This window comes from Peromyscus maniculatus, chromosome 8 (genome assembly GCF_049852395.1).
Source record: "Peromyscus maniculatus bairdii isolate BWxNUB_F1_BW_parent chromosome 8, HU_Pman_BW_mat_3.1, whole genome shotgun sequence".
In the NCBI taxonomy this organism is placed as follows: Eukaryota; Metazoa; Chordata; class Mammalia; order Rodentia; family Cricetidae; genus Peromyscus; species Peromyscus maniculatus.
Window position 1 is genome coordinate 888,117 of NC_134859.1, and position 27,800 is coordinate 915,916.

At 46.5% G+C, this 27,800-nt stretch overlaps 1 protein-coding gene across 5 annotated transcripts in view; it reads left to right on the forward strand.

Annotated features, from left to right (window-relative positions):
- Positions 1-27,800, forward strand: part of Myh11 (myosin heavy chain 11) — a 100,246-nt gene that overhangs the window by 38,867 nt on the left and 33,579 nt on the right. For 3 of the 5 annotated variants that reach the window (XM_076577808.1, XM_006983864.4, XM_076577810.1), the window contains exons 4-16: positions 758-785; positions 5,665-5,767; positions 7,648-7,668; positions 9,446-9,538; positions 11,360-11,423; positions 12,006-12,104; positions 16,659-16,802; positions 17,904-17,999; positions 20,294-20,412; positions 21,115-21,267; positions 22,111-22,284; positions 24,201-24,374; positions 26,293-26,407. In XM_076577808.1, the coding sequence (XP_076433923.1) occupies positions 758-785; positions 5,665-5,767; positions 7,648-7,668; positions 9,446-9,538; positions 11,360-11,423; positions 12,006-12,104; positions 16,659-16,802; positions 17,904-17,999; positions 20,294-20,412; positions 21,115-21,267; positions 22,111-22,284; positions 24,201-24,374; positions 26,293-26,407 (1,383 nt within the window). The remainder of the gene's footprint in view (positions 1-757; positions 786-5,664; positions 5,768-7,647; positions 7,669-9,445; positions 9,539-11,359; positions 11,424-12,005; positions 12,105-16,658; positions 16,803-17,903; positions 18,000-20,293; positions 20,413-21,114; positions 21,268-22,110; positions 22,285-24,200; positions 24,375-26,292; positions 26,408-27,800) is intronic. The other 2 variants (XM_076577809.1, XM_006983865.4) reach the window with 1 other exon arrangement.

A 27,800-nucleotide genomic window follows, 5' to 3' on the forward strand; every position in this document is an offset into this window, starting at 1 on the left:
GAACCTGGAGGCAAGAGCTGATGCAGCCATGGAAAGGTGCTGCTTACTGGCTCACTCCTCATATCTTGCTCAGCCTACTTTCTTATAGAACCCAGGACCACCAGCCCAGGAATGGCACCACCCAGAATGGGCTGGGCCCTCTCACATTAATTAAGAAAATGCCTTATAACCAGATCTTATAGAGGCATTTCTTCAGTTGAGGTTCCCTCCTTTCAGATGGCTCTAGCTTATGTTGAGTTGACATACTAATAGCTATCATAGCTTTCTAGGATGGCAGGGGTAACATGGGGACAGATGTAAAGGAACCTGCATTGCCCCCCCAAGGAGAGAAATGAGTGCTGGTGCTCACAACCCAGGGCCGTCCACCACAACACTTCACAGCTGATGGAGCTGACACAGCAAGCTAAAACACTTATCCTAGGCCTCAGAGCAGAGACCTATGGTCACAAGGATACCTGGCCAAGCTGAACCCCCCCAGTCTATAACCTAATCAGGATAGGGGAGGCTCTGGGTCCCCCAGAGCTGGTGTGGCTGGGGGTCTGTGGCCTCCTAGGTGATCAGGCTCAAGCCTCTTTCAAGGACCACCCCAGGGACTGTGGCTGTCCTCATGGGTTCACTTTGGCCCCTTGTGTTCTGGGCATCCAGTACAAATGGCCCTTGGCCACCTCCAGTCTTGCCAACATGTGAGAGCTTGAGTCATGTCCAGACCCTTAGATTCAGGGCTTGATCTAATTCACACTGTTTTCTCTGTTTGCAGATCGCGAAGACCAGTCCATTCTGTGCACGTAAGTGAAGCTGTTCTTCCTTTGTTGTTTACTGAAGACAAAGATCACCAGGGTGGGATCTTTGATGTGTTCACAGTTGAATTGCCCAGTTCTGCCCTGTCACAGGGCTCATGTAGTGGAAACCAGTATTTTCAAATGCTTAAGGATGCCTGGTATCGTTCTATTTTTAACTACACTTCATATATTTATTGTGCATGTTGGGGAGTGCACAAGTGTCATGGTGCATGTAGAGGTCAGAGGACAACTTTGTGTTGTGATGCTTCCAGCATCACTGAAGTAAGTCAGGGCAGGAACCTGGAGGCAGGAGCTGATGCAGCCATGGAAAGGTGCTGCTTACTGGCTCACTCCTCATATCTTGCTCAGCCTACTTTCTTATAGACTCCAACCATGTGAGTCCTAGGGATCAAACACAAGGCAGAAGGATTGATAGCAGGTGCCTTTACCTGCTGAGCTAGCTCACCAGCTTATGTATTAGTTACTTTTATATAACATCTGGCATAACCAACTGGAAACAGGAAAGATTTATTGATATTGTACTCATGATTTCAGAGGGTTTGGTTCATAGCATTCAACCCAGTTGCTTGGGCAGAACGTCATGGTGGTTGGAGGGTGTGAGAGATTCTTCATGTCTTTTATTTTTTAACATTTATTTATGTAAGAGTAGTGTGTGTGTGTGTGTGTGTGTGTGTGAGAGAGAGAGAGAGAGAGAGAGAGAGAGAGAGAGAGAGAGAGAGAGAGAGAGAGAGAGTGACTAAGGAGAGAGGAAGGTATCATTACTGGGGACCTCTGTCTAGGGATGAAGAAGTAAGAAGCTCACACTGTAAAATCAATAGACATGGCCAACCAGGGCCCAGTGACCTTTGTTTGTATTTTGTAAACAGAGTTTTATTAAACATATCTGCAATCCACTTGTTTACAGAGCTGCTCCCACACTAGAGTGGCCATGCCAAGTTAGGTGTGATGAGGCTCCATGGCCCACTATCTTAACTTGCTTTCTATTGCTATGATAAAACACCACAACCAAAAACAGCATGAGGGGAGATGAGGGTTATTTAGTTTATATCACAGTCCACATCCTAATTCATCACCAAAAAAGTCAGAGCAGGGCCCTAAGACAGGAACTGATGCAGGCAGAGACCATAGATTAGCACACCTCATGACACCCACACATGGGCTGGACCTCCCACATCAGTCATCACTTAAGGCAAATATTAAGGAGATATTTTTCTCAATTAAGAGTCCTCTTCCCAGATATGTCTAGGTTTGTGTCAAGTTGACAGAAACCAACCAGGACACCCACAAAGCCTGAAATGATTGCTATGCATCCCTGTACAGAAGTGGCTTGCCCACTCCACACCTAGACGGGGAAATGTGGTGGGGCTTATGGGTTGGCACAAGAACCAATGGTGGAGATCATGGTACAGACAGAGCACACAAGTGTAAAGGAGAAACAGCAGGTATGATTGTGTGCCAGTCACCATACTGAGTGCTGTGTTCTCTTGATTAACCATCACAGTGGTCATATGGAATGCTTGGCTTGCACTTATTTTGTGGGTAAGGAAGCAAAGGCCCAGAAGGTTAAGGGACTTACGAAAAGCCATGCAGGTGACTGGTTGAGTGGGTATTTGAACTCAGGCTGTCTGATTCCAGGAGCCCCTGTGCCATTCAGCTAATGAAGGCTATAGGGGATGAACAAATTGAGTCCAGATAATATTCAAAATGAGTGCTATCTAACTGGGCTTCACAGGATGTGTAGGAGTTGGACACTAATACCAGAGGACACAGCCAGCTTGCATTAGTGGTGGGACTTAGGAGGAGTTGTGAGTATGTAGCCAATTTGGCTCCTTATTGAGGCTGACAACAGCCTGTAATAAGCTTTTAGTGATGTTCAACTTGGAGAGGCAGGACTACCCCATAGTGTTAAGTTTATGCAAATGAGAATGTACAGTTCCATGATGAGAAGTCATTAAGGATTTTCAGACCCTTCCATCAAGCACAGAGATTTTCTCAGAATGTCCCCATGAGACTATGCAGGTCACACATACCAAGAGAGTGTCACCATGAAACTGTACAGGTCATACATACCACGAGAGTGTCCCCATGAAACTGTACAGGTCATACATACCACGAGAGTGCCCCCATGAAACTGTACAGGTCATACATACCACGAGAGTGCCCCCATGAAACTGTACAGGTCACACACACCAAGGGAGTGAACACAGCTGTAGATCATGACAAACCCAGTTCCATCTGACTAAGCCAGGGGCCCCCCAGGAATGGGAAGCTGGAGGCAAGTTCCTCAGAACCATGACAGGGGCTTGGATGGGGACAGCATTGTCACACAGAGTTCCAGGGTCACCAAAGCAGAGATAGGCATGTTTCTGGAGCCACTCAGAGCCTGCCAACTTCAGATGCCTGGAGCCTGGGACTTGGGTGTGTTCTTTGGCAAGGCCATCTAAGACAATTTATTTTTATCAGAAACACTTGGAAATAGTTGAGCCTAGAGGACCAAGGGGAGGGAAGGGTTCCCAGAGTCTGTCGCTGCTGATATCCTCGCTGTGGTCAGGAGCAGAGACAGAAGGACAGATGGGAAAGCATGGATGGTAGGAAGCGGAACAGGACAGGATGCCAACATGCAAATCATGAGGCTTGTGCTCAGAATGCAGAACTTTCCCTCCCTTCCTGACCAAGATCCTTCCCCTTCAGTTGAAAGAGAAGTTTATCCACTATATTGACATTAGCTCGACTGAAGTAATTTATACTATGTTGTACACAACTGAGTGGCTTAGTTCTTTGATCCCTGATTTCAGTTTCAGAGTCCAAGGCTGAGATGTCCCTCTGTCTTTCCCTCTCATTTATCAAAATAAAAAGTGGGAGGATGGAGAATATGGATTGTCTTATTATTTAGATCTTAGTTCAAATTTCATTCTCCTTCTGTTTTCTGTCCATGGGAGTACCTGGAACTAGATCAGTTTACTTCAGTGTCTCTAAGCCTCAGTTTCCCCAAGAAGGTGGTGAGAATAATCACGAAGCTCTTCATTAGATGGCTGAGAGGATTAAAGGTACTGAAGTGAGGGGACAAGTAAGCCCAGAGTTGTTGTTGTTTGTTTTTGCTCTTTTGGGGGGCCCGCTATCCAGGTTCCAAATAAATCACACACAGAGGCTTATTCTCAATTATGAATGCCCAGCCTTAGCTTGGCTTGTTTCTTGCCAGTTTTTTCTTAAATTATCCTGTCTGTCTTTTGCCTCTGGGCTTTTACCTTTCTCTTAATCTTACTTTTACTCTTACTCTGTGGTTGACTGTGTAGCTGGATAGCTAGCCCCTGATGTCCTCATCCTTCTCTGACTACTTCTTCTCTTTCCTCCCAGAGTTCTCCTTCTATTCATCCTCTCTGCCTGACAGACCTGCCGATGTCTCTCTCCTGCCTATCCCTCCCAAAACAGCACCACCTGTTAGGGACTGTGTTCAGACACTGCCTCTGCAGAACAGTTCTCATTCAAACTGTGTCCAGTTCAGGGGATAACAGGAAGCTGGCATGAAGCATTGTTTCTGGACAGTGGACTCTGTGGGGCCAGGCCAGATACTCAGAGCAAACAGTTGCTCTTTCTTTTCTCTTTTCTCCAGCCTGAGTGAAGTCACTGTGGTATGCTTGGCTGAGAAAGTTAATTTCTTTCCTTCTATTTAGGGAAAAGAGCAGAGCTATGTTCAACTGGGCCATTGGCTCAGTCCAGAGAACCCCAGGCTGACCTTTGCATGGATGAATTTTTTTCCAGACTTTAAAAAAAGTCTCTCTTATATCGTGAAATATGAAGTGAGCTCAGAAAATGAGAGCTTTTGAGCAAAGAAAAAAACAAACAAAAAATCTGGGCGGAAGATGATGAAGAAGGAACGTGAGTAGAGACCCCATCCTTTCTTCTTAGCAGACATGAGGAACCAGAGGTGGTACTGGAGCTCACGGGTAGAGAAGCCCCACTGCAGTGATCTCTGGTGGCTCAAGATGGTGGCTTCTCATGCTCCAGAATGAGTCTTCTCATTAGGCCATCAGTGCGCCACCAGTGGGAAGCTATCAGCTATATGCACGTTAGTGTAAATTACTCCGGCCAAAGAAGCCCTTTGGTACTTGTCTGAGATTATCAGCTAGCTGCCTGATATTAAAGGGATTCTGCTGAGGAAGGAGGGCCTTGCTTCTGTTCAGTGACTCATGGGATAAGGCATTCTTTTCTCTAGAGTCTCTGCCTTAGGCTCTGCTTTTCTGGAAGGTTCTCTCTCTTCCTTGGAAGCCTCTTTCTTGTCCAGCTCTTCTGAGTAAAATTTGCTGACAATGCCTCTTAGCAGACGGTGCTAAACAGACCAGAGTTTGATCCTTTGTAGCAGAACTCAGGTTCTTCTTCCCTCTTCTTCTGGGCTCTTTCTTGCACTATTTCTAGAAGAATACACTGGCTTGTGGGCCTGAGTCTACTTGGGTTCATTTGGTCTGGTGAAAAACCAAAGCTCAAGCTGAAGAGATGGCTCAGTGGGTAAAGTGTTTGCTGTGAGCTTGAGGACCTGAGCTCAGATTCTCAGGAATCATGTTAAAAAACATTAGCCAGAGTGATGAGCTTGTACCCTCATCAATGGGGAGACACAACAGATAGACGGAACCTTGGGGTTCACTGCCAGCAAGCCTAGCCTAACTGGTGAGTTACAGCCAGAGAGTAACCTGCATGGTAACTGAGGTTGACCTCTGGCCTCTATACATATGTACACAAACTTTCACCCAAACATATGTGCACCTGTACACACAAACAGCCAGCTAATGCCTCTTCCAGGAGGAGACTCAATTTCCCCACTCTGAGGGTCCTGCCTGGCTTATAGGGTCATCATACTCATGTCTTTCAGAGGTGAGTCTGGAGCTGGGAAGACAGAGAACACGAAGAAAGTAATCCAGTACCTGGCTGTGGTGGCGTCCTCCCACAAGGGCAAGAAAGACAGTAGCATCACGGTAAGTGTCAAGTGCTGTCACCAAGGCTACACCTAGTCTTAGCTGACTTGAGTGAATAGAACACTAGAGTGAGAACTCAATCTGTGCCCCCAGTGTTGGTCCCCCTGGGTAGAGCATGCTGGCTCTGGGGACCCCCTCCCCTTGCCATGGCTACTTGGTCCCAGCAGTCTGGGGATTGAGCCTCCTCTTCTGAGGTCTTCTATGAATACTTCTTAGCAGTGGCCCTACTAAATCCAGTTACTGTGAATAGATTTCCTGCTGTGAGGACTGTCCCACAAACTCCAGTTCCCTGGCCTTCGTCCCTATATGCCACAGTATACTTGGAGCCAGCAAATGTGCCCACATCCTGTCCCTAGGGGGTAGGACTCAGTCCCAAATTGGAACGACTCCATGTCCCACCCCCAGGGGAGATGGATGCTGGGGTCACTCAGCATGGGTCCTTGATGCACTATTGGCTAAGGCTCTTTCTGTGAGCCACACACCACAAGGATGAGGACCTGCAGCGACATGTGGGGCTCTTTCTGTGAGCCACACACCACAAGGATGAGGTCCTGTAGGGACCTGTGGTTACACTGACAGGAACAGAACCAAGAAACAAAAACCCCACAAAGGCCCCACTCTGGCCCAGCAGGAGGGAGACTTAGAAGGAAAGTAGAGGGAGTTTCTAGAACCTTCCCTTGCTTTTCTTACTCTCTTCCATTTGCATTCCTCATCTGTCCCATGTGGGACCCTGGGTCCAGTTAGTACCTCTGTATAGATGCTGGGGACAGGCGGATGACAGCATCTGCCACCCTGCATCTTGCTTTCTCTTCTTAGGGGTGACAGACTGGCACAGTGGCCAGTGAGCCTGGAGCTCTCAGGGACCTGGGGTGGGTGCTGGCTATGTCCTGGGATACTTTTCCCTTTAAACAAGCCTAGAACTATAGGATAGCCTGTTAGGGTTATGTGTAGGGAACACTGGCCTGAGCTTGTGTGACAGAGAGAATCCCACTTCTCCCCAGCCTAGCCTTTTTCTATGTAATGAAAACAAGACATAACAGTTAGGATGACCCAGCTTTATGAGGGCTGGATACTCTCTCTCTGTTTATTCAGACACATTTCTTCCCCCATCAAACCAGAGGCCAGTGCCAGGGTGGGGGAGGGGGGAGAAGTGGCTGGGGCTCAATTGATAGAGTGCCTGCCTAGCAGGCACAAAGCCTTGGGCTCATCCCCAGCATCCCATAAACCAGATGTGGTAGTGTACACTGTAATCCAAACACTTGGGTAAAGGCAGGAGAACCAGAAGTTCAAGTTCATTTTCAGCTATCTAGTAAGTTTGACACCAGCCTGGGATACATGAGGCCCTGTCAAAAAAGGGAGGGAGGGAGGCAGGGAGGGAGGGAGGGAAGAAGGAAGGAGGAAAGGAAGGAAGGAAGGAAGGAAGGAAGGAAGGAAGGAAGGGAGGGAGGGAGGGAGGGAGGGAGGAAGGAAGGAAGGAAGGAAGGAAGGAAGGAAGGAAGGAAGGAAGGAAGGAAGGAAGGGAGGGAGGGAGGAAGACATCCACTGAGGCCAGCAATTAGGAAATGAGATGCCTAGCAGTTGTGATGGTGTGAATCTGTGATCCCAGCACTCAGGAGCTGAGGCAGGGGGATCATGAGTTCAAAGTAAGTCTAGCTATACAGTGTCTCAAAAGGAACAAAGGGAACAAGGGAGGGATAAGGGAGAGAAGGAAGGAGAGGCTAGGGAACAGTAGAAGGGGAGGAGCTGATCCCTGTGGGCTGGGGCTGGTAGCAGTAGCAGCGAGGAGGAGGAGCTCCACCCAGGGCTCCCACTGTCGGGTGGGCTTGGGTGTGAAGGCAGAAGCACTGACGTCTGTTTCATACTGTGCTGTCTCACTGCAGCAAGGCCCATCTTTTGCCTACGTGAGTAACAGAGTGTTCCTGGTGTGACGGGAGGCACCGAGTGGATTAAGACCTGCATGCATCTGTTGCACCCACGGGCCCCCTAGTGGATGTGAGAGCAGGGCAAACCCCTGAGTTCCTGGCCCCAGACTAGTAGAGGCACCAAAATATCGTGCAGTGCGTGGGTGGGAGTGGGGGTGATGCCAGAGTGCAGAGTGGGGCGTGTTAGCTGACCACAGGCTCCTGCCAGAATCCCCAGGGCTGCACTCCAACCTGGATGGATTTTCCCAGTTCAAAATAAACCTCATCCCTTCCCACAATGTGCCTGCCATCAGTTTCTCAACACACTGAACCATCCCATCTGTTGAGCATCTTAGGACCATTAGGCTCCAGAGTGGCCCTGGCTTGGTCAGTGGGAAACCCAGCCAGGCCAAAGCTACCTTCCCTGCCTTCCTGCCCCAGCTCGGTCCCCTGCACCTGTGTGTCTTTGTGCATGTGTGTGTCATACGTGTCTCTTCTCCTGCATGCCAGTTGCCTCACCGAAGACATTTGAAACCATCTTGGGTTTGTGATGCACTAGCTTTGGTGGCTAGGTAAGGCCCCAGCTGAGCAACACACAACCTAGCCCTGCATGGACCTCTGCATATGTGAACTGGACTCTGGGCTGTCACATGGGTCCCAGCCTAGAAGAGACCCTCCAGCATGTTCATGTCACCTACTCTGTTGTAGGTAGATGCTGGACCACATAGTACTTTGTCTTAGACAAGAAGTTGAATGCTATTTGACATAGGCTATGTAACCTCTGCCAAGTCAATTAACGATTCTGGAACACAGTCTCAATATCCATCAGATGAGGTCTCTATGTTCAAAGCTCTCCTTGGAAGGCCTTTCAATACGCCTGCTAAAAACCTCTTTGCAGAAGAGGGAGCTTTGTGGGGAAACTGGATCCCAAGTCTGCAAGTAGATGCAATTACTCCAAGTTTCTTCCTACTAGCCAAGGAAAGTAGATGACTCTTCTTGTCAATTTCTCTAGTGGACCAGGTCCACTTGGTACTGGGGTTTCCATGAAGATAAGGCCTTCTGCATCTTATTTTGCAGGCTGCATTCTAGGGGGATAGCCAGGCAGCAGCAGTAGCCACTGCCTTCTGTGGTTTGACATCTCTTTGCTTTCCCGGCATGGCTTACTTTGTTGGCCCTTTCCTTACCTCCATTAATCTCATGACTGCATTCGCACACAGGAGCCCTGCAGAGGGGCCTGGGGGGCTGCACGCAGTCTCAGCTGCATTTAATCTGCTAGACAGAGTTCGTGCAGCTTCAAGGCTTCATTCTGCAGCTGCTGAAAAGGATTTCTGGTGGGTTTGGAGCCTCCCAAAGTATCTTCCATAGGAAACATCAGAAGTCCAGGCCTGCCAGGTGAAATGCTGCAACTTTTAAAATTTGCACTTAAGCTGTCGAGAAAGTTGTAGTAGCTTAGCTTGAAGAAGGCAAACCTGAACTGTGATATCACCAAGGACAGCAGGCAGGTTGTACATTGCACACTCCTAGGGGTGCTATTAATGGGGTTGTAAGCATCCCAGCATTGTATGATATAATGACCTTTGTCTCTGGGAAGCAGTCTTTTTAGGGAGCAGATATCTTCTCTGTCAGAAAGCTCTTGTGAACAGATCCTGTACATCTGAATGGGACATTTGGGGCCTAGGAGGAGCCAAAAACAGGACAGAGCCTGTGACCAAAGGGCAGAGCTTTATGTCAGGTCCTAGGTTGTGTTCCCCCATAACTAGATGTGAATGAATTTTAGGGGGAGCTGGAAAAGCAGCTTCTACAGGCGAACCCAATCCTGGAGGCTTTCGGCAATGCAAAAACTGTCAAGAATGACAACTCTTCTCGCTTTGTAAGTAACAGAGCTATATGGGCTTTTCTGGAACTGATATGGGCACCCTAATGTCACATATCACCCAAGAACACATACTAGAAGAGTATAAGGGCCCTCTGGGACTAAAGGACTAGAGGCAATAGAGGACAACCACATTTGTTCCCAGTCCACATTTGTCCCAAGGGCTCCTGTCCTCATTCATTCATTCAACAGTCATTGAGCATCCATTCTCAGTTAGGCATTAACATTTGTGGTTTATCTAACTAACATTTACTGAGCACCTGCTACATATTAGACACATGCAATACTCATTCATTCATTCAACAAAGCATAACTGAGCACCTACTCTATAACACATACATCTGTCCTCTACCAAATACCGACTAAGCACTTACTGCATACAATCATTCTGGTGGACTTTTATATAGACCATGCCCTCTTTTCATTTGTTGAGTTTTTATTAAGCATGTAATATATACCTGGCACTGACTAGGCACTAAGAATCACAGTGAATAACCTTGGTCTGGCTCCAGACACAGGAAGGGGATCTGCTTTGTGGACCAGCAGTCAGTGATGTGAGAGGTGTCACTGTCCCTATGTACCCTTTCCCAAGTCCCAAGGCTGTCTCCTTCCTTGCTCAAGGGTACTCTAGCTCCAGGGGATCTTCAAGCTCCCCTGGGCACCCATAGACATTCACACATAGGTACACACATATACACATAAATGAGAACAAAATTAATCATAGAAATTAAATGTCCTTGGAGATGTTTCCCTGCCCACCCTGAGCTCCCTCTGGGCCTCGCTATGTTGCCCAGGACCATTTCCATCTCATTCAATGCGAAGTAACACTCTTATTGCACATCTCAGAGTCATACAAACTATCTTGATGCCCTCCCTCTAATATGAAGGAGAAACGAGGCCAGTCACAGCCAGGTATAGTGGTGCATGTCTGTAATTCCAGCGCTCAGGAGGCTGAGACAGAAGGCTTATTAATTCAAGGCCAACCTGGGCTACCTAGCAAGACCCTGACTTGTTCATAATTCAGGTATGGAGCGTGGAGGAGTTACTCTGGGTGAGCTCTGGATTAGCATCTATGAGGCCAGGGTTTCCATTCACAGCATTAGCAGGAACTCAGATAGCTCAGTAAGTGCTTGCCCTACAAATACAAGGACCAGAACCCACAATAAAAAGCAAGACATGGTAGCATATGCTTGTAGTCCCAACAATGGGGAAGCAGAGAATCCCTAGGGCTGGCTGACTAGCCAGCCTAGACTACTTGGAGAGTTCCAGCCTCTATCTATAAGAGACTCTATCTGAGCAAACAAGATAGACAGTGCCTGAGAAACTTGACATTTTCCCCTGGTGTGTGCATCCAGTCCCCCCCTCACCACACACACACAGATACACACACAGACACACAGACACAGACACAGACACACACACACACACACACACACACACACACACACACACACACAATCACACATGCACAAAAAGCATTTCAGCCTAGCCTACTTGGTGTAGAAGAGCCTGTGACTGACAGCCACCTCTGAAGAGCAATGTCATGCCAGGCCACTTAACCTATGTCAGCCTCAGTTTCCCTACCCCCTTGGGTCAGCCATGAAGGACTTAGTTGTTTCATGAACAAATGATGTTCCCTGCATGGGTTTGATAGGCCCGGGGTTGCTGCTTGCTGTGGCCCAACAGGACTGTGAAGCTCTGAGAGTTTTTGAGAGTCTCTCCTTCTCCCACTGGCGCTCTGACACCCCTGCCTGCCTGTGGTGTGGAGTCTGTACTGAGCCTGGCCACTCCATCAGCTTGTTCTCCTCTCCTCTCCAGGGCAAGTTCATTCGCATCAACTTTGATGTCACTGGTTACATCGTGGGCGCCAACATCGAAACATGTATCCTTTGCTGAGCTGGGGCCTCTTGGGGGTAAGGGAGCCCAGGAAAAATACAGAATCCCCTTCCTCTCTGCAGACTCTGGAGTTTCTTCTGGAACAACCCTTCTTGTGTTTAACAGGAGGTATTGTGGAGTAGGGTTACATGTAAACCCTCAAGACCTGTGTTGGATTCTTGACTGATCTCTCAACTCTCTGGGCTTTGTGGGTGAGACAGAGATGATGTCTGGAGAATAGAATTAGAATAGAATTAATTTGCATCATGTTTATAGCATGTGCTGGGATAGAGCTAGGGTCACGTGGCCTTCATCACCTCTTTGATGAGCCTTGCCCAAGGCCAAACCCTGTGTCCTTAAAGACATCTGAGATCAGCTGTCCTACACAGGCTCATGAATCAGAAATAGTGGCCAACTCTGCCAGCTCTTAGGTCTTAAAACTTTCCAGGGAGCCTTTCAGGTCCTGGGGACACCTGCAGCAGCTGGCTTGACAGGGTGGGTTAGTAGTTAGGTTTTTGGAAGCTGAATCCCCAAGCTGTGAGCAGAATCCCTGATCTGGCCCAAGAGTCCTTAACTCCTCCCCAACCAGATCTTTTGGAAAAGTCTCGGGCAATTCGCCAGGCCAGGGATGAGAGGACATTCCACATCTTTTACTATCTGATCGCTGGAGCCAAAGAAAAGATGAAAAGTGAGTGTCTGCCCTGTGATGGGTTCAGGGTCAGGAACTGGGAAATATCTGATGCTGGAGTGGCAGGTATGCAGTCCCTTACCTCCTCTGGTGCATGAGTGTGGCCTTTATTTAGATATCCTCATCAACTATGTGATGTGGTAGATCGCTATCAGTCACACATTATTAGAGCATTAACTGTTCAGATCCAGTTACAATCTGTGACTTTAAAGGAAGCAGATGACAATGACTTAGGTGCTCATCTAGAAAACTTGCCAGGTGTCTGGTAGGATGGCACATTGCTTTAATCCCAACACTCAAGAAGCAGAGGCCAGGAGATCTTTATGGGTTTGAAGCCAATCTGGTCTACATAGTGAGTTCCAGGCCAACTATGAGACCCTGCCAAAACCAAAAAAATAAAAAACCCAAAACAAACAAACAAAACCTTTCAATTATGTTTAGTTGGCTTAGGTTTTGGTTTTGAGATCAGTTCTTACTTTGTAGTCTGGGTGGCCCAGAAATTGCTAAACTGACTAAATTCAATTTAATCTTGAATTTGTTATCCTTCTGCCTCAACTTCTCAAGTGCTAGACATGGGCCCCAAAGCCTAGCCTTTGAGTTTAGAAGAAATTTGGAGGGGCAGTGAATTCAAGACTTTTACACAGATCTTGTTGTTCTGTTTTGAGACAGGGTCTCATGTGGCCCAGGGTAGCCTCAAACTCATTACATAGCCAAGGCTGACCTTGATTCCTGCTCTATCTCCCAAGTGTTTTGATTACACACATGCACAACCTCCTCCACTCCCCCCTCCCTCCAGTCTTTCTTTTGACTCTGGGAATGAAGCCCCAGGCTTTATACACACCAGACAAGTCCTGTAAGTAGAGCTACATCCCAGCTAAACAGACTTTCTTTAAAAGGACAAATAGCCACTGTCTACTGCTCTACAGGACACATAGATTCTGCTTAACTTTGCCATTGTGCAGAAACAGCCACAGTAATGCATAACCCAGAAGAATGAATATGTTTCAACAAAACTATATTTATAAGAACAAGAAGCATACTGAAATTTGCCAACTTCTACTATAAATTAATTTTTTCATGTATTTCAGGTGAGAAATAAGCCATGCAGGAATCAAAATTTTTTCCAACATAATATTTTTGATTATTTGGGAATTTCACACAATGCACCCCAAACATACTTTCTTCCCAGTCCTCACAGGTCCACCTCCCCATTCTTGTGCCCTGCCCCTCCCCCAAAAAGAAGAAAAACAAAGAAAATACCCTAAGTTTAATTTATGTTGCCCATATATGTACTCAATGGAGCATGGTCAAACTCCCCATGGCCAGCCCCTTAAAGAACACTGAGTCCTTCCCCACCCCCATCAACTGTGAAGAGCTACACTTTAAACTTTCTATCACAGTTTTTAAGGACTCTCTTCAGTGGCTTCCTGTCTAGACTGTTTCTTTTCTTTTTCTGCGGGGGTGGGAGGTAGGGGGTGGGGTCGGGGAGGATGGGGCCGCGGGTGGGGGTAGGGTGTCACAGAAGCCTCAGAGTTGAGGAATCAAATTCTTAAAGGAACATCAAAATTACAGCCAGAAAAGGGATACACTGGTGAGTATGGGTGGATAGTGGGATCCACATTGTATGCTAGGGTTAAGACTAAGTTAGAAAACTGACAGACTTGGTTTCCATCTGCTTCTCCCCTCAGTTATTTTGGTTAAGATTAGCAAAAGGACTGGGGTGTGAAGCACACCTGTCATTTCAGTACTGGGAGGTGGAAGCAAGATAGCAAGGTCAAGGGCAGCATGGGCTACGTAATGGAACCCTGAAGGAGAGAGGGAGAGAGGAAGGGGAAGAGAAAGAGAGGAGGGAAAGGAAGATAGAAGGAGAGAAAAGTAAATGAAAGGAGAAAGGAAGGGAAGCTCTGAAAGGAATGTGATCAGCCCAGCCAAGATGGGGCATTTTGCATCACCCCGCACTAGCTGCATGGCCCCTTGTTTCATTGTTCTTGAAGCATGGTCTTCTGGAGCACCTGGTGTGAGATGGACTGGATGCTGAGTGGATCTACACCAGCAAATAGGTGAGGTGCAGTTCACAGTGGGAGCCCCTTGCTGAAGCTGTTTACCTTTCATCCCTCTGGATTCCCAGCTGCATTTTGCTCCATGCTCTGCAGCAAGCTTTTCCACAGCTGAGCCAGGGGCAGCTGAGCCAGGAAATAGGGGAGAGTCTAGGGCCAATTGCATTTTTGTTTGTTTGTTTTGCTTTCTTTGAGTTGGTATCTCACTAAGTATTCCAGGCTAGTCTGAAACTCATAGCAATCCCCTGCCTTTGCCTCTGAAGCACTGAGATTATAGGCAAACACTACCACACCCAGCCTTATCTTTATTCTTAATGACAGAGCTGGGTGAGAGATTGAAATGCCTGTGAATCTCTCTAAACCATGGATAATGGTGTTGGCAAAGACCCAAGTCCTTGTGACTAGTCCCATGTTTCTCTGAAGCCAGAAACTTGAGTTACCTTGGCCTTGAGTGTGTCAACTTTGGGTTCATCAAGTGGCTTCAAGGTGACCTGACCCATAAAAGACCTTGGCTTAAAAAGAGAGCATCTCCCTGATGTTACTCCAAGTATCTCTAATTGTCTTGGCAAGGAACAGATGTGTTAGAAGGGTAACAATCAATGAGGAGAGAGAGAGAGAGAAAGAGAAAGGGAGGGAGGGAGGGAGGGAGGAAGGAAGGAAGAAACAAAGAAACAAAGAAAGAAGCAAAGAAAGGCTGAAAATGGACAGGAGATGAAAAACGAACAGCACAAAGGAAATAGAGCAGCTGAGTATAGCTGCTTTACATACATGAAGACCTGAGTTCTAGATCTGCTGAACCCATGTAAAGGCTGGGAGTGTGTAGCAGCTTACCTGTAATCCCAGCACTCACAGGGTGGTCACAGAATCCCCAGACTAGCTAGTCTAGCTGAATGTGTGATCTCTGGGCTCAGTCAGAGAGCCTACCTGCCTCAAACAATAAGGTGGGGGCGGGGGGGGGGGAAGGTGATTGAGAAAGACTTGATGTCAACATCAGGCCTCTACATGCACACTCATACTCATAACACATGCGCACACTCACACTTCCATACACAAAAGAACACGTGTGCATTGTATACATCCAGAGAAAGAGGAGAGAGAGAGAATATGACTTTTTACAGAACAGCTTTCTTTTCTTGAGACACTGTTGCTAAATTTTCTTCCCAGGGACACACAGTAACATCTGTCCCTTCTCCTAACCTCCCAGCTACAAACAGTGGCACAAAAGTTCACCACTAAAGTTCACTCTGCAGAAACAATGATTTTACTAGGCTTCCTTACCTCTGTAAGGAAGGTAAGGGGTCATGCATAGGGGTGTGGGTGCTCTGCCCACAGGCCACCCCTGGAAAGCCTTCACCAGCAGGGTAAGAGCTCCTCTGTCTTAGTCTTCCCTGGCCTATGTACTAGGTAGCTTGATTCAGAGGGTGCTCACTCCCAACAATCTCATTCTGTAGACCAGATTGACCTTGAACTTAAGATTCCCTGCCTTGGCCTTCAGAATACTGGGCCTATAGCCTTGTACAGACAGGCATGTACCAGCAAGCCCAGCACAAACAAGCACATTTTATTAGATGTAATAATATAAACAAGGGATTGGCAAATAGGTTCACTAAAGGGCCGGACAATAAATATCCTAAGCTTTGAGGACCATAGTGTTTCTGTTACAGCTGCTTACTATTACAGTGGGAGAGCTCACAAAGAAATGGAGGCAGTCCTGTTTCAATAAAACTTTATTTACAAAGGCAACCAGTGGGCCAGATTTGTTAACCTTTGATAAAAGGTTTGTCTATTGATTCAATTAGAAATAGTTGGAAGAAAAAGGAGAAGGGAGCTGGGCAGTGGTGAGGCACACCTTTAATCCCAACACTCTGGAGACAGAGGCAGGTGAATCTCTGAGTTCGAGGCCAGCCTGGTCTACAGAGTGAGTTCCAGGACAGCCAGGGCTACACAGAGAAACTCTGTCTTGAAAAACCAAAAAAGAGGAAGAAGAAGAAGAAGAAGAAGAAGAAGAAGAAGAAGAAGAAGAAGAAGAAGAAGAAGAAGAAAAGAAAAGAAAAGAAAAGAAAAGAAAAAAGAAAAGAGAAAAAGAAAAAATAGGAGTAAGAGCATATATTCAGCATATAAGACCTAAATTTGATGTCCTGAAATAGCTTGAGCAGTACATAATATACTCTTTAGAATATGTTAATCTGTTATTGTCTTAGTTTACTCTCTATTCCTTTATGTAGTAATTTATTTTTAAAATGTATGTGCATGTGTGATTTTTGATATAAACATAACACACAGGTGAAATTGGCATAGTATACAACCTGCACCACCATGTGAGACCAGCACTGACTGCTGGGAACTGTACATGATGACATATAGGATGGGTTTTAACTGCCCACACCTTGAGAAAGCGAGAGAAATAGTGATGGCCCAGACTGTTGCTGGGACCCTGTGTCATACTAAATGTAGAAGCATGTCTCCTTACTCACTTCACTCTCCTCCTTTCTTTTAGATGACCTGCTTTTGGAGAGCTTCAACAGCTATACATTTTTATCCAATGGCTTTGTGCCCATCCCAGCTGCACAAGATGATGAGATGTTCCAGGAGACACTGGAGGCCATGTCCATCATGGGCTTCAATGAAGAGGAACAGCTAGGTGAGTTTCATATCTTGGCCTAGCAGACTGGATTTGTGTCTGTGGTGCTGAGGGATTTGGGCCCTCATCTGATCAGGGTGGATGGCTACTCTCTGAGTTCCCTACCTCCTGAACGGAGGGAGAGAGGGAAAGAAGGAAAATAAAGAGAAGAAAAGTGAATCTTGCCACACATGGTTTATTAGGCAAGTGGCTGAAGTAAAACTTTTTTGGTTGCAATTGACCCAAATTGATATAAGCAAAAAAAGTGATTCACTGTGTTGGTTACTTCTGCTTCACTGCTGACACAAAACTAGACAACTTCAGACAGGGGGATTTATCTTGGCTCATGGTCTCAGAGGGTCTCCACCTATCATGGAGGGAAGACATGGTGGAACTGTTAAGATCATGGCAGTGAGAAGGTGTGACAGAGCTCCTTAAACCACAGCAGGCAGGATGAGAAGGAACTGCCCCATCAGCCTACTTCCACAGGCTAGGCCCTGCCTCTTGGCTTTCAAAATAGCACATTAGCTGGGGGCCAAGAGCTAGGACAAGAAGCTCATGGAGGATGGTCTAGAATCAAATTATAGTAACTTACACTGGAAAACTCGGACGTGTTGGTTACAGGTTCAGTAGGTTCTAGGGACTCAAGAATTTCTCTAAAAGCTGGTTTCTGGTCTTCTATTGTTCAACACTGTGGTTCCTATATAGGCTGTAGTTGTCTTGACAGCAATGCCAGTTGTGTTCCAGCTCTTATAGCCTTAGGTTTGTGGCCAAAGTGTAGAGGGGATATCTGTTATAACCCCAAATAGTGGCATCCCACTCCATCCATTCATCCATAATAGTCAGTGAACTATATTTGATCCATGGCTAGAACTTGTAAGTCCCAGCAGCATAGAGAAATCCCATGTGATAAGAGGTTTACAGCAACTTCCTGGCAATATCAGCTCCTACATCCAGGCATCTTCCCCTGCAAGCCAATTTGACTCTTGTGAAGATGCAATAAGTCAGAACTTGGTCTACAGAGGGATGACACTGTTTGACTCTGGGTGTCCAGTGATGATGCCAACTCTCAGAATACTTTGTGTTGCTACTGTCTAATCTACTCTTCTCTCTCTACTTCAGCCATCTTGAAGGTGGTATCATCCGTCCTTCAGCTCGGAAACATTGTTTTCAAGAAGGAACGGAATACAGACCAGGCATCCATGCCTGATAATACAGGTACTTGTCACTTGTCCCAGTGATGATAGCTTGAGAGATAGGAGAGCAGGTTCCACTTCGACTTTGGTAATGCAGATATCTTCTTATCTATGGTTGCACATGGCAGTCAGCTGTGGTCTAAAAGTAAGGGACAACACAGGGAGGGGGTTTGAGAAAGGCCACTTTTGTGTGACTTTTATTATAATATAGTTATAATTATGTCATTCATTGTTACTGTCATTGTTACTTTATTATTAGAAGGTTTTTTGTGTTTGTTTTTGTTTTTTTGAGACAAGGCCTCACTGTGTATCCCAGACTGGCCTAGAACTCACAGTTCTCCTGCCTCAGCCTCCAAGTGCTGAAATGGCAGGTGTGCACCACCATGCTGGCTGCCTGACTACTGATCACTGTTACTAGCTTGTTACGGTGCCTCCTGTGTAAGTTAAACTTTATTAGAGGTATGTTCTACATAGGAAGGCACTATGTGCACAGGGCTGGCACCATCTGCCATCTCAGCCATTCACTCAGGTCCTGGGCATGTGCCCCATGGCAATGGGGGCTTTCTGCTGTGTGGGGCGTTTACCCACCACCCCCACAGTTCCCCAGAGTTTTCTTGAGTGCAATCAGCAGGAAATATTAGATAGAGGGATTTATAGCCGAGAATCTTGAGGAGATAAATAGATAGAAAATAAAGGATAGCCTCAAGAGGGCCTGGAACCTAGTCCAACAGGCCCCGACTGTCCCTGGCCCAGGGTTTTTATAGAGATGCCAAGGGGTGGAGCAAAAGACCTCCTCCCCCAGCACAGCCAAGTGCAGACCATCTCAGACACCTGCACTCAGGCCCGTGGTCCAGATCATCCTCTATTCGGACCTCCTGGGTAAAGCCACGAGGAACCCGAGAACGGGCTCCCATACTGCTGTCACTGCCTCTTCCTTCGAGTGTTTCATGACTGCAGATCCCAGAGCACAAAGTCAGAAGTTCAGCATTTCAGGCCAGACAGGCTGTCACAGTCATCTCTTCTGAACCCTCCAATGGTTTGTTTATTGAATAAGCACTTCCTAAGCAGTTGCACTCTGCCAGACCTTGGGACACAGAAGGAAAAGCCAGCTCAGGCCCTTCTTATGGTATTCAGTCTTGCTGAGGAATCAGGCCTCAAGTTTCTTGCATAGGAGAGGGTGCCAGATAAAGCACAGGTGGTCCAGATAAGCTATAACACTTTCCATCACAAAAAAAATGTTCCCTGGGCCAGGAGAGATGGCTCAGAGGCTAAGTGCACGTGCTGTTTTTCCAGAGGATCCAAGTGCGATTCTTAGCACCCAGGTCAGTTATCTCGCAACTGTCAGCTATAGGGTATCCATCACCCTTTTCACCACCCGCACACGTGTGTACTCACATACAGATACATAAATAAAACAAAACCTTTAAAAAGAGGTTCTGCTACCAAGTGCTATTTATCTGAAATTTATAGTTTAACTTAGAACCCTGGTTCCCCTTCTCTGGTTCCCCCACTGATTCTGCCAACCTTTCTTGAAAATACTCAATATTTTGTTCTTTTGAGAAGATCCCTTGGCTCCCACCACTCTTGGTGGTAGCTAAACATAAGCTTTCTAGTTTTGGAGCCACCACAGACTATATATTGTATTGCTTTACAGTCCCACAGAGGCCACACTATTGGACATACATTGTGGAGTATTCTCCCCAAATGTGGCACATGAACAGGATCCAGTCCTTCAGGGGAATCCACAAAAAGAGACATGAACTGAGAGCTTGTGAAGCAATGGAGGAATCCTAAACTTCGACTATCTGCTGGGCATATGTGCACTTGCATGGGCATACCCCCCTCCATGGGATACACAAGTCTTTATGTGTAGGAAGCAGCTGAGTGAGAGTATAGTTCTGTGTGATTTTGAAAATAAGTTTTTAAGTGCAGAAATATACACAGTATGAAAACAAGCCACATGCTTTGTGACAAGAGTAGACATTTATAAACACATTATAGTTTCCCTTTTCTCCTTTCTTTTGCAATTGTTTTTATTTGTTTGCCTTTTATTTTTTTGAGTCAGGGTCTCATATAGCCCATGCAGGGCTCAGACTCACTATGTGGGTAGAGATGTGCTTGCACTTCTGATGCTTCTGCCTCCATCTCCCAAGTGCTGGAATGGCAGGTGTGCACCACCATATAGGTGGTGACTAACATTTCTTTTTCTTTAGAGAGAAATAAACAGTATAGATGACAGTGGCATCCCCCTCTGGTCCCAGTGGCACCTAGCTTCTTTGATGGCATAGCTAAAATGATTTTTTTTTTCTCACACAGCTGCTCAGAAAGTTTGCCACCTTGTGGGGATTAATGTGACAGATTTCACCAGAGCCATCCTGACCCCACGAATCAAAGTTGGACGGGATGTGGTACAAAAAGCTCAGACTAAAGAGCAGGTAATGATGCTGTGAATGCCTTCTATCCATTTACCCATTCAACCACCTGTCATTTCACATACATGCCATCTATTCATCCACCTACCATCCATCCATCTACCCATATGTTCATCTATCTAATCACCCATCCATCATCCACCCACTAACTCACCATCTACCTGTCCATCCAAGCACTCATTTGACTAACAACCATCCATTCATTACCAACCATCCATCATCCACCCACCTATCCACATATTGATTCAACCACCCATCCATCCACTCACCTGCCAACCCATCCATACATCCATTTACGCATTAACCCTTCCTCCAATCTACTCATCCACCAGTCAGCCATCTACCATTCTTCTACCTGTCCATCCATTCCTCTATTCATCCATTCATCTATTTACCCATTCACCTCTACATCCTTCATCTATCTAATACTAAAATATTTTCAGTCTTATGCCAACTTTTGAGGACACTGCTGACTGAAAGCAGAGTCCCTCACACATCACTGATCTTAAACAACCTGACTTGTGGAAATGTCTGTGTATATTTTCAAACAGGGCTGATAGCCTCTAATTGATCCTAGGTGGGGACAGGCTCTGCGGGTTTCTCATGGGTGGTATTTCATCATGCATCCCACCATTCCTTAAGTCTGACCACTCTTTCTGCCACTTTCCTGCTGGTAATATCCATGTTTCCTTCACTGTCCTACAGGCTGACTTTGCCATTGAGGCCTTAGCCAAGGCCACCTACGAGCGCCTTTTCAGGTGGATTCTCAGCCGTGTAAACAAAGCCTTGGACAAAACCCATCGGCAAGGGGCTTCCTTCTTGGGGATTCTGGATATTGCTGGGTTTGAGATCTTTGAGGTATATCCATGGTCTTGGTCTTCTGGGATGGGCTTTGAGACACTTACTTTGTAGGAAGGCATACAGATAGGCATTATAGGTAGGAAGCTATCTGGTTAAGGTTATACTTGAGTGTGCGTAAGAGACATAAATCCACTATTTATGTATTGGCTTGTATAAATTGTCTAGCCAACATAGTTGGATGCAGTAGGCAGGAGCTGCCTGTTCTGCTTTCTACCACATTGGCTCCATTTCCAACAGTTCTCCCTTCATGGTGCCAAGATATTGCCAGAGCTCCAGATTGCCACTTAGCAATCTTAGAAAAGAGCATCTCATTTCTAAGAGCTTCAACCTAAATCTTGAAGTAGCAGTTGCAATGCTTCCTGCTCACTTGTGTTGAGCCAATGGGTCAACTCCAAGCTAATCACTGAGCTCAAGTTCTTACCATATTTCATGTAATGTATGCAGAATGCCTGGGTCCCACTCCCATGAGTTGGAGAGAATGTCTCAGAGAAAGAGAAGCCCTAGAGGCTGACAGATGTATCAAAGAATTCTACTGTGGGATCACCCTGTCTTGAGCCTCAGGTTTCCTGTCTGTGAAATGGTAAAGAAAACATATGGTTAGTCCATCTATATATAGATCACATGAGGTGAGTGCCCTGTGGTATGGGTATGGATCACTTTTGCCAGCCATATGAGGCTTTATACAGTCTTATTTAAGTCTTGCACCTCTCTGAGTGCTGAGGAGGCAGGAAGGGCTCTTCAGGAAGCCAGGTCCAGGCCATGGGGATTCCTGTAAGCTGAACTCCCTGTCCTATGATATCATCCAGTTCAGCTGCTCTCCCTCTCCATACATACATGCAGGTGAACTCCTTTGAGCAACTGTGCATCAACTACACCAATGAGAAACTGCAGCAGCTGTTCAACCACACCATGTTCATCCTGGAGCAGGAGGAGTACCAACGAGAAGGCATTGAGTGGAACTTCATCGACTTTGGCCTGGACCTGCAGCCCTGTATCGAGCTGATTGAGCGGCCGGTGAGGGACTGGCACTGTGCATCCTGGTCCATTTGCACACACCTAGTCAGAGCATGCTTTCCATGTGGGTGGTGTTTCTGGGCAAGTCCTGGAAGGCTATAAATGGAGTTTTGGGGAACTAGGCCATGCTTTCTATGTTTACAATCAAAGTTGTTTCATTTTACACTACCTTTTCCCCTTTTTGAGCCAGCTCACTTGGAATTCAATATGTAGACCAGGCTAGCCTCAAACCCTAAGAGTCCTCCTGCCTCAGCCCTCTCGGTGTTGAGATTAGTCATGCTGGTCCTCAGCAAAATAATTATTTTAGCAATTCTGGGGTTGCAGCCCAGGACCTTGCCCTTGCTCGGCATGTGCTCTCTTTCTTTAAAGTTTAAAAATATTTTTATTAGCATATATAAGTTTTTTTTTGAGACAGGGTCTCATTGTAGCCCCAGCTGGCCTCAAACTCACTATGTATTTGATGATGGCCTGGAACCTCTGATCTTTCTGCCTCCAGCTCCCAAGTGCTGGGATTTCAGGCATGCACCACCACACCTGGTTGATGCATGAGTGTGACAATCCTTCTGTCTCAGCCTTCCTGTGCTAGGATTAGGGCATACACCACCATCATGCAATTCCCTCAGTCTTTCTCTTCTTCTCTTCTGCTCATCCATTCCCAAAGAGTCAGTGCTTTATCCACTGATGTATCCCAAACTTCTAGAGTCATAGCAGGCAAACACTCACAGCATGCTAGGCCTCTTCTTTAAGGGTTCTATAACTGTGAACAAGATGGACCCCCACCTCCTGGAAGAGCCAGTGGTGAAACCAAACTGACACTTCTGGCAAGGCACTGTGGAGGACAATCAGGAAATGGTTCCACGAGATGGAGTACTCAGTGTGGAGGCAGTTCTCCCAGTGTCAATGGTACATACTGACACCTTAATTTAGACCCTCTCAGACACAGGAAAATCCTTGTTGAAAGGGATCCTGAGTAAATTTATAAGGGAGCAAAACAACAGATTCTTCTAAAATTCTTGTGTAATCTTTTTTTTTTCCAAGATAGGGTTTCTCTGTGTAGCTTTGCACCTTTCCTGGAACTCACTCTGTAGCCCAGGCTGGCCTCGAACTCACAGAGATCTGCCTGGCTCTGCCTCCCGAGTGCTGAGATTAAAGGCATGTGCCACCATTGCCTGGCATAATTCTTGTGTAATCTTAACTGGGTATGATGGCTCACACCTAATCCCAGCACACAGGAGGCTGAGGCAGGAGGATTACTGCAGGTTTGAGTCTAATGTTGACTGAATAGTGAGTTCTGGCAGCCTGGGATATAGGTCTCAAACTGTGTCTGAGAGTGTAGGAGGCTCTGTCTCAAATAAAACCAAACCAACAAAATAGGTGGGAATATAGCTCAGTGACAGAGTGTGCTTGCCTAACAGGCTCTAGGCCCTGATTTCCATCCCCACTCGAAGTGGGAGAGGAGAATGAAATATTTGTGATATTTGTGTATTGCCTAGCATGAGCAGCAGCAAGAATTGTGTCCTGTTAGTTCTTGCTCTCAATCCCTCAAGTTGTCTGTTACTGGAGGGTAATGGTTTGATAGGTTTGAGGGTGGAGGAAAGAGGGCATGGATTCACTTTTAATAAGCAAAATGAAGTAGCAGTGCCACTCCTGTGGGTAACCTCTCTCTTTTTGGAGGGGAAAATATTTTTTTGAGATAGGGTCCCATATAGCTCAGTCTGGCCTTGAACTTGTTTGTAGCTGAGGCTAGCATTGAACTCCTGATCCTCCTTGCCTCCACTTTCCACATTTTTACCAAGGTTCTAGTCCTGTGCCACCACACTGGGCTGTGTGTGTGTGTGACATCTGGATGGTTGGCCCTTCCCAGTGAGCTTGGTGGTGACCCTGAGTAGTGGTGACCCTGCCCTCCTGTGTCCCAGAACAACCCTCCAGGTGTGCTGGCCCTGCTGGATGAAGAATGCTGGTTCCCCAAGGCCACAGACAAGTCTTTTGTGGAGAAGCTGTGCTCAGAGCAGGGCAACCACCCAAAATTTCAGAAGCCCAAGCAGCTAAAGGACAAAACTGAGTTCTCCATCATCCACTATGCAGGAAAGGTACTGGTGGGGGCTCTTGAGGGGTGCTCTATCCCAAGGGTGCCTGGGTGGGGTGTCCACAGCAAAGGTGCTTTGGCAATGGCTGTGCCCTCCAAAGACTTATAGCAAGTCAGTTCCCAGCTAAGGGCATTGTATAATTGTTGAAGCCTCTGTTAGGAGTGAGAGTGAGCATCTCAGATGTCCTAACCAGGATATTCTTCCCTGGGAAGACTCCAAATACTACTTGCTCCATGGCAAACCCACAGGCCAGGCCCCTGGAGTGAGGGACCAGTGAATCTTCTCTAGCATCACAAGAATCCCTGGCATCACTATTGTGTTCCATCTGGGGGAGACTGTGAGAGCTGGCATCTTCACCATTGCTGTCAACATTGCTATCATCACCAACATCATCATCTTGAATATTAGTGTGTCCTGAATAAAATATAAAAGCCACAGCTGGCTTCTGCTGGCATTGTACACACATGGCACACAGACTCACACAGGCAAAACATCCATACTTATGTATTTAAAAAAGAAAAGAAAAGCCATAGCATGTTCTGGCTTATAGAATTATTTTATTCACCCTTCTATTATCCCTACTGCATCATGGGAACAGGCAGTGCTCCATTCAAAGGATTGATAGACTGCAGTCCAAAGTTGGAACACAGCCAGGCCCATTTGTTTCCGTGAGATCTGTGGTTTCTTTGGTGTTATAAGGGCAGAGTTTGGCCATTGTGACAGACTGTATAGCCACCAAGCTGAAAATATTTATAGTTTGGCCTCTTTGCCTCCTACTTTATACTCAGTGGAACTTATACTACTTTAAGCATATACCACTAGCACTTTTCCCAGGCTCCTACATATTTTTTTTCAGTCTTGTCACAGATCAGGCTAGCTATTGCCATAGCAACCCACATCCCATCATAACCCACCAGAGCTGTGTTGTCAGTCCATTCTGTATTGTAGTCACAGTCATTAAAGTTGGGCATTAAGCAAGTTAGGAATTTCAAAAGCCTTCAGTGACCTTTCCTATATAGCCATGTATCAAAACCTAGCAGGCTAGGGGTGTAGCTCAGTGGTAGAGCACTTGCTCACTATGAAGGTTAGTCTCAAATCTTGAATCATCTGGAAGAGAGTTTCAACTGAGGAATTACCTAGTTCAGGTTGTCCTATGGGCATGTTGGGCTGGGGACATTATATTGATTACTAATTAAGGTACAAAGCCCTGCCCTGAATGTGGGTGGCACTACCTCATAGGTGACAGAGAAAGCTAGGTGCAGAAACGGGCAGCATGGGCACATTTGCTTCTCTATGGATGTGACACTTTGAGTCCCTACCCTGACTGTTCTCTGTGATGAACTACAGCTTGGAATTGTGAGCCAAATAACCCCTGTCCTTCCCTAGGCTGCTTTGGTCAGGGTGTCTCATCACAGCAACAGAAAACAAACTAGGGCACCCACCCCACTTGACATCCTAGATTCAACCCCCAGTACTTCGATGAAGCACAGTTAAAAAAAAAAAAAAAAAAAACCACGTTCACCAGACAGTGGGAAAGAAACCCCTGCAATAATAATGAGGATTCCTGTCAAGCTGTCCTGGGATGGGGGAAGCATGGGGTGTCTATGACAGCTTTTTGTCACCATTACCTCCTTTGGCCATTTCTGGGGCTTAGTGTAAGACTATGGCAAAAAAAAAAAGTGGCTCCTCTGAGGCTCTGTGGAACACCAAGAGGATTTGCTGGCACTGGCTTGCCACTGGTGAATGCCCTACTATGTGCAGGTTCCCTGAAGATTCTGACCTCAGTGGAGACCCATCATGGCAACATCAAAAATGTCATTTCCCATCTGATGTCTAGAGATGTGAGAGGAATATGGGAGGATTTGGACTTTGTGGTAGGTTTCTGAGGCAGGGAAGCTGATGTCAGGGTGACTTTTGGCAGGTGGACTATAATGCAAGTGCCTGGCTGACCAAGAACATGGACCCACTAAATGACAACGTGACCTCACTCCTCAATGCCTCCTCTGACAAGTTTGTGGCCGACCTGTGGAAGGATGGTAAGCCTTTCAGGCCTGGAGGCAGCTTTGAGCTAGAAGGTTGAACACCTCAGACCTACTGCCCTGGTTTCTACATCTGCCCCAAATTGGGAGGCCCCATGTAGGGACAGGGAGAGGACCAGGCTGTCACATGCTAATGCTGTCACATTGAAACAGCCTTGTCCACACGACACACAGTTCTCCCTTTATAGGAAGTAAGAGTTTATCTTAAACTGAGAATGAGTGACTCTGGCTGGAGAACACAGGCTCAGGATACCCCAGATGGATGTCTCAGTGTAGAAATGGTTTCATGAGGTTTTAATGTCCCAGAACAAAAGTAAGTCATAAATCAAGGTAATCTTTTAAGGACTCTGGTGGGGACCTGATGATAGTCTTAGCTTTGGGGCCAGTGGAAATTGGAGGTCTGTTAAGACAGACCCAAACTGTCTGTGATAGTCAGATTAACATTAGGTCAGGCATGGATGTAGACAATAAATGGTCACTTAGGGGCTAAAGATAGCCCAAGATGATTTGGTTCTTGATCTGCAACATTTCAGCTCTCCATAATTACCAATCTGTCATCCTTGTAGAATCTTTAACATAGATCTGCCCTTTTTCCCCTGGAAAATTCAGTTCATAGCTTCTTAAATGAGGGACACTGAGCTCCTCCCTTCCATTCCTGGATTCACCAAGAAGGTCCTACGTCAGAGCCCAGGAAGTGGTGGGACTAGGCATGATGAAGCAGTCCCCGTGATGAAGTCAGAAGGACTTCATGTCTTGTCTCTGCCATATATGAGCTGTGACTTTGGACATGTTGCCTAACTGTTAAATTTGGATGTCCTCATTTGTAAACTGGGTCAAAACCATGTCTTGCTTGCCCTAGGAATTGCATGAGGTTGACTCTCACAAGTGTTATGCAGCCTTGCATCAAGGTCTCCCTTAATAGAGATCAGCTTCTCAGACAGTCTCCATCACCCTGTCTCAGGAAGGTCACTCCTTCTCTCCCTCTTGTTCGCCCCATCCTCTTCTATTTTTCTTCCCTCTCCTCCCTCTTTTGTCCTTGATTTTTCTGAGCACATCTCACCACCTGATATACTCATTGTCTGACACCTTCTGTTAGAGATCAGTAGCCTAGGAGCTGAGGTGGACAGGGCCTTTGGTAGGGGCTTAGGGCCCATACATGGTCAATTCTCAGCATATCCCTAAGGGCAGAGAAAGTATTGAAGGCTACCGTGGAGCTGAGGGCTTTCGAGGCCTTGTGGTCACATTCCATCCTTAGGAGTTAGATGCTGCTATTGCTGCCATTTGTTGAGAAAGGTAAACTGAAGCACAACACAATGCCAGGGCAAGGCTACCCAGTGAGTTAGTACCAAGAATGAAGCTGGTTCCTTTGGTCTCTGTGACTGAACAGAGG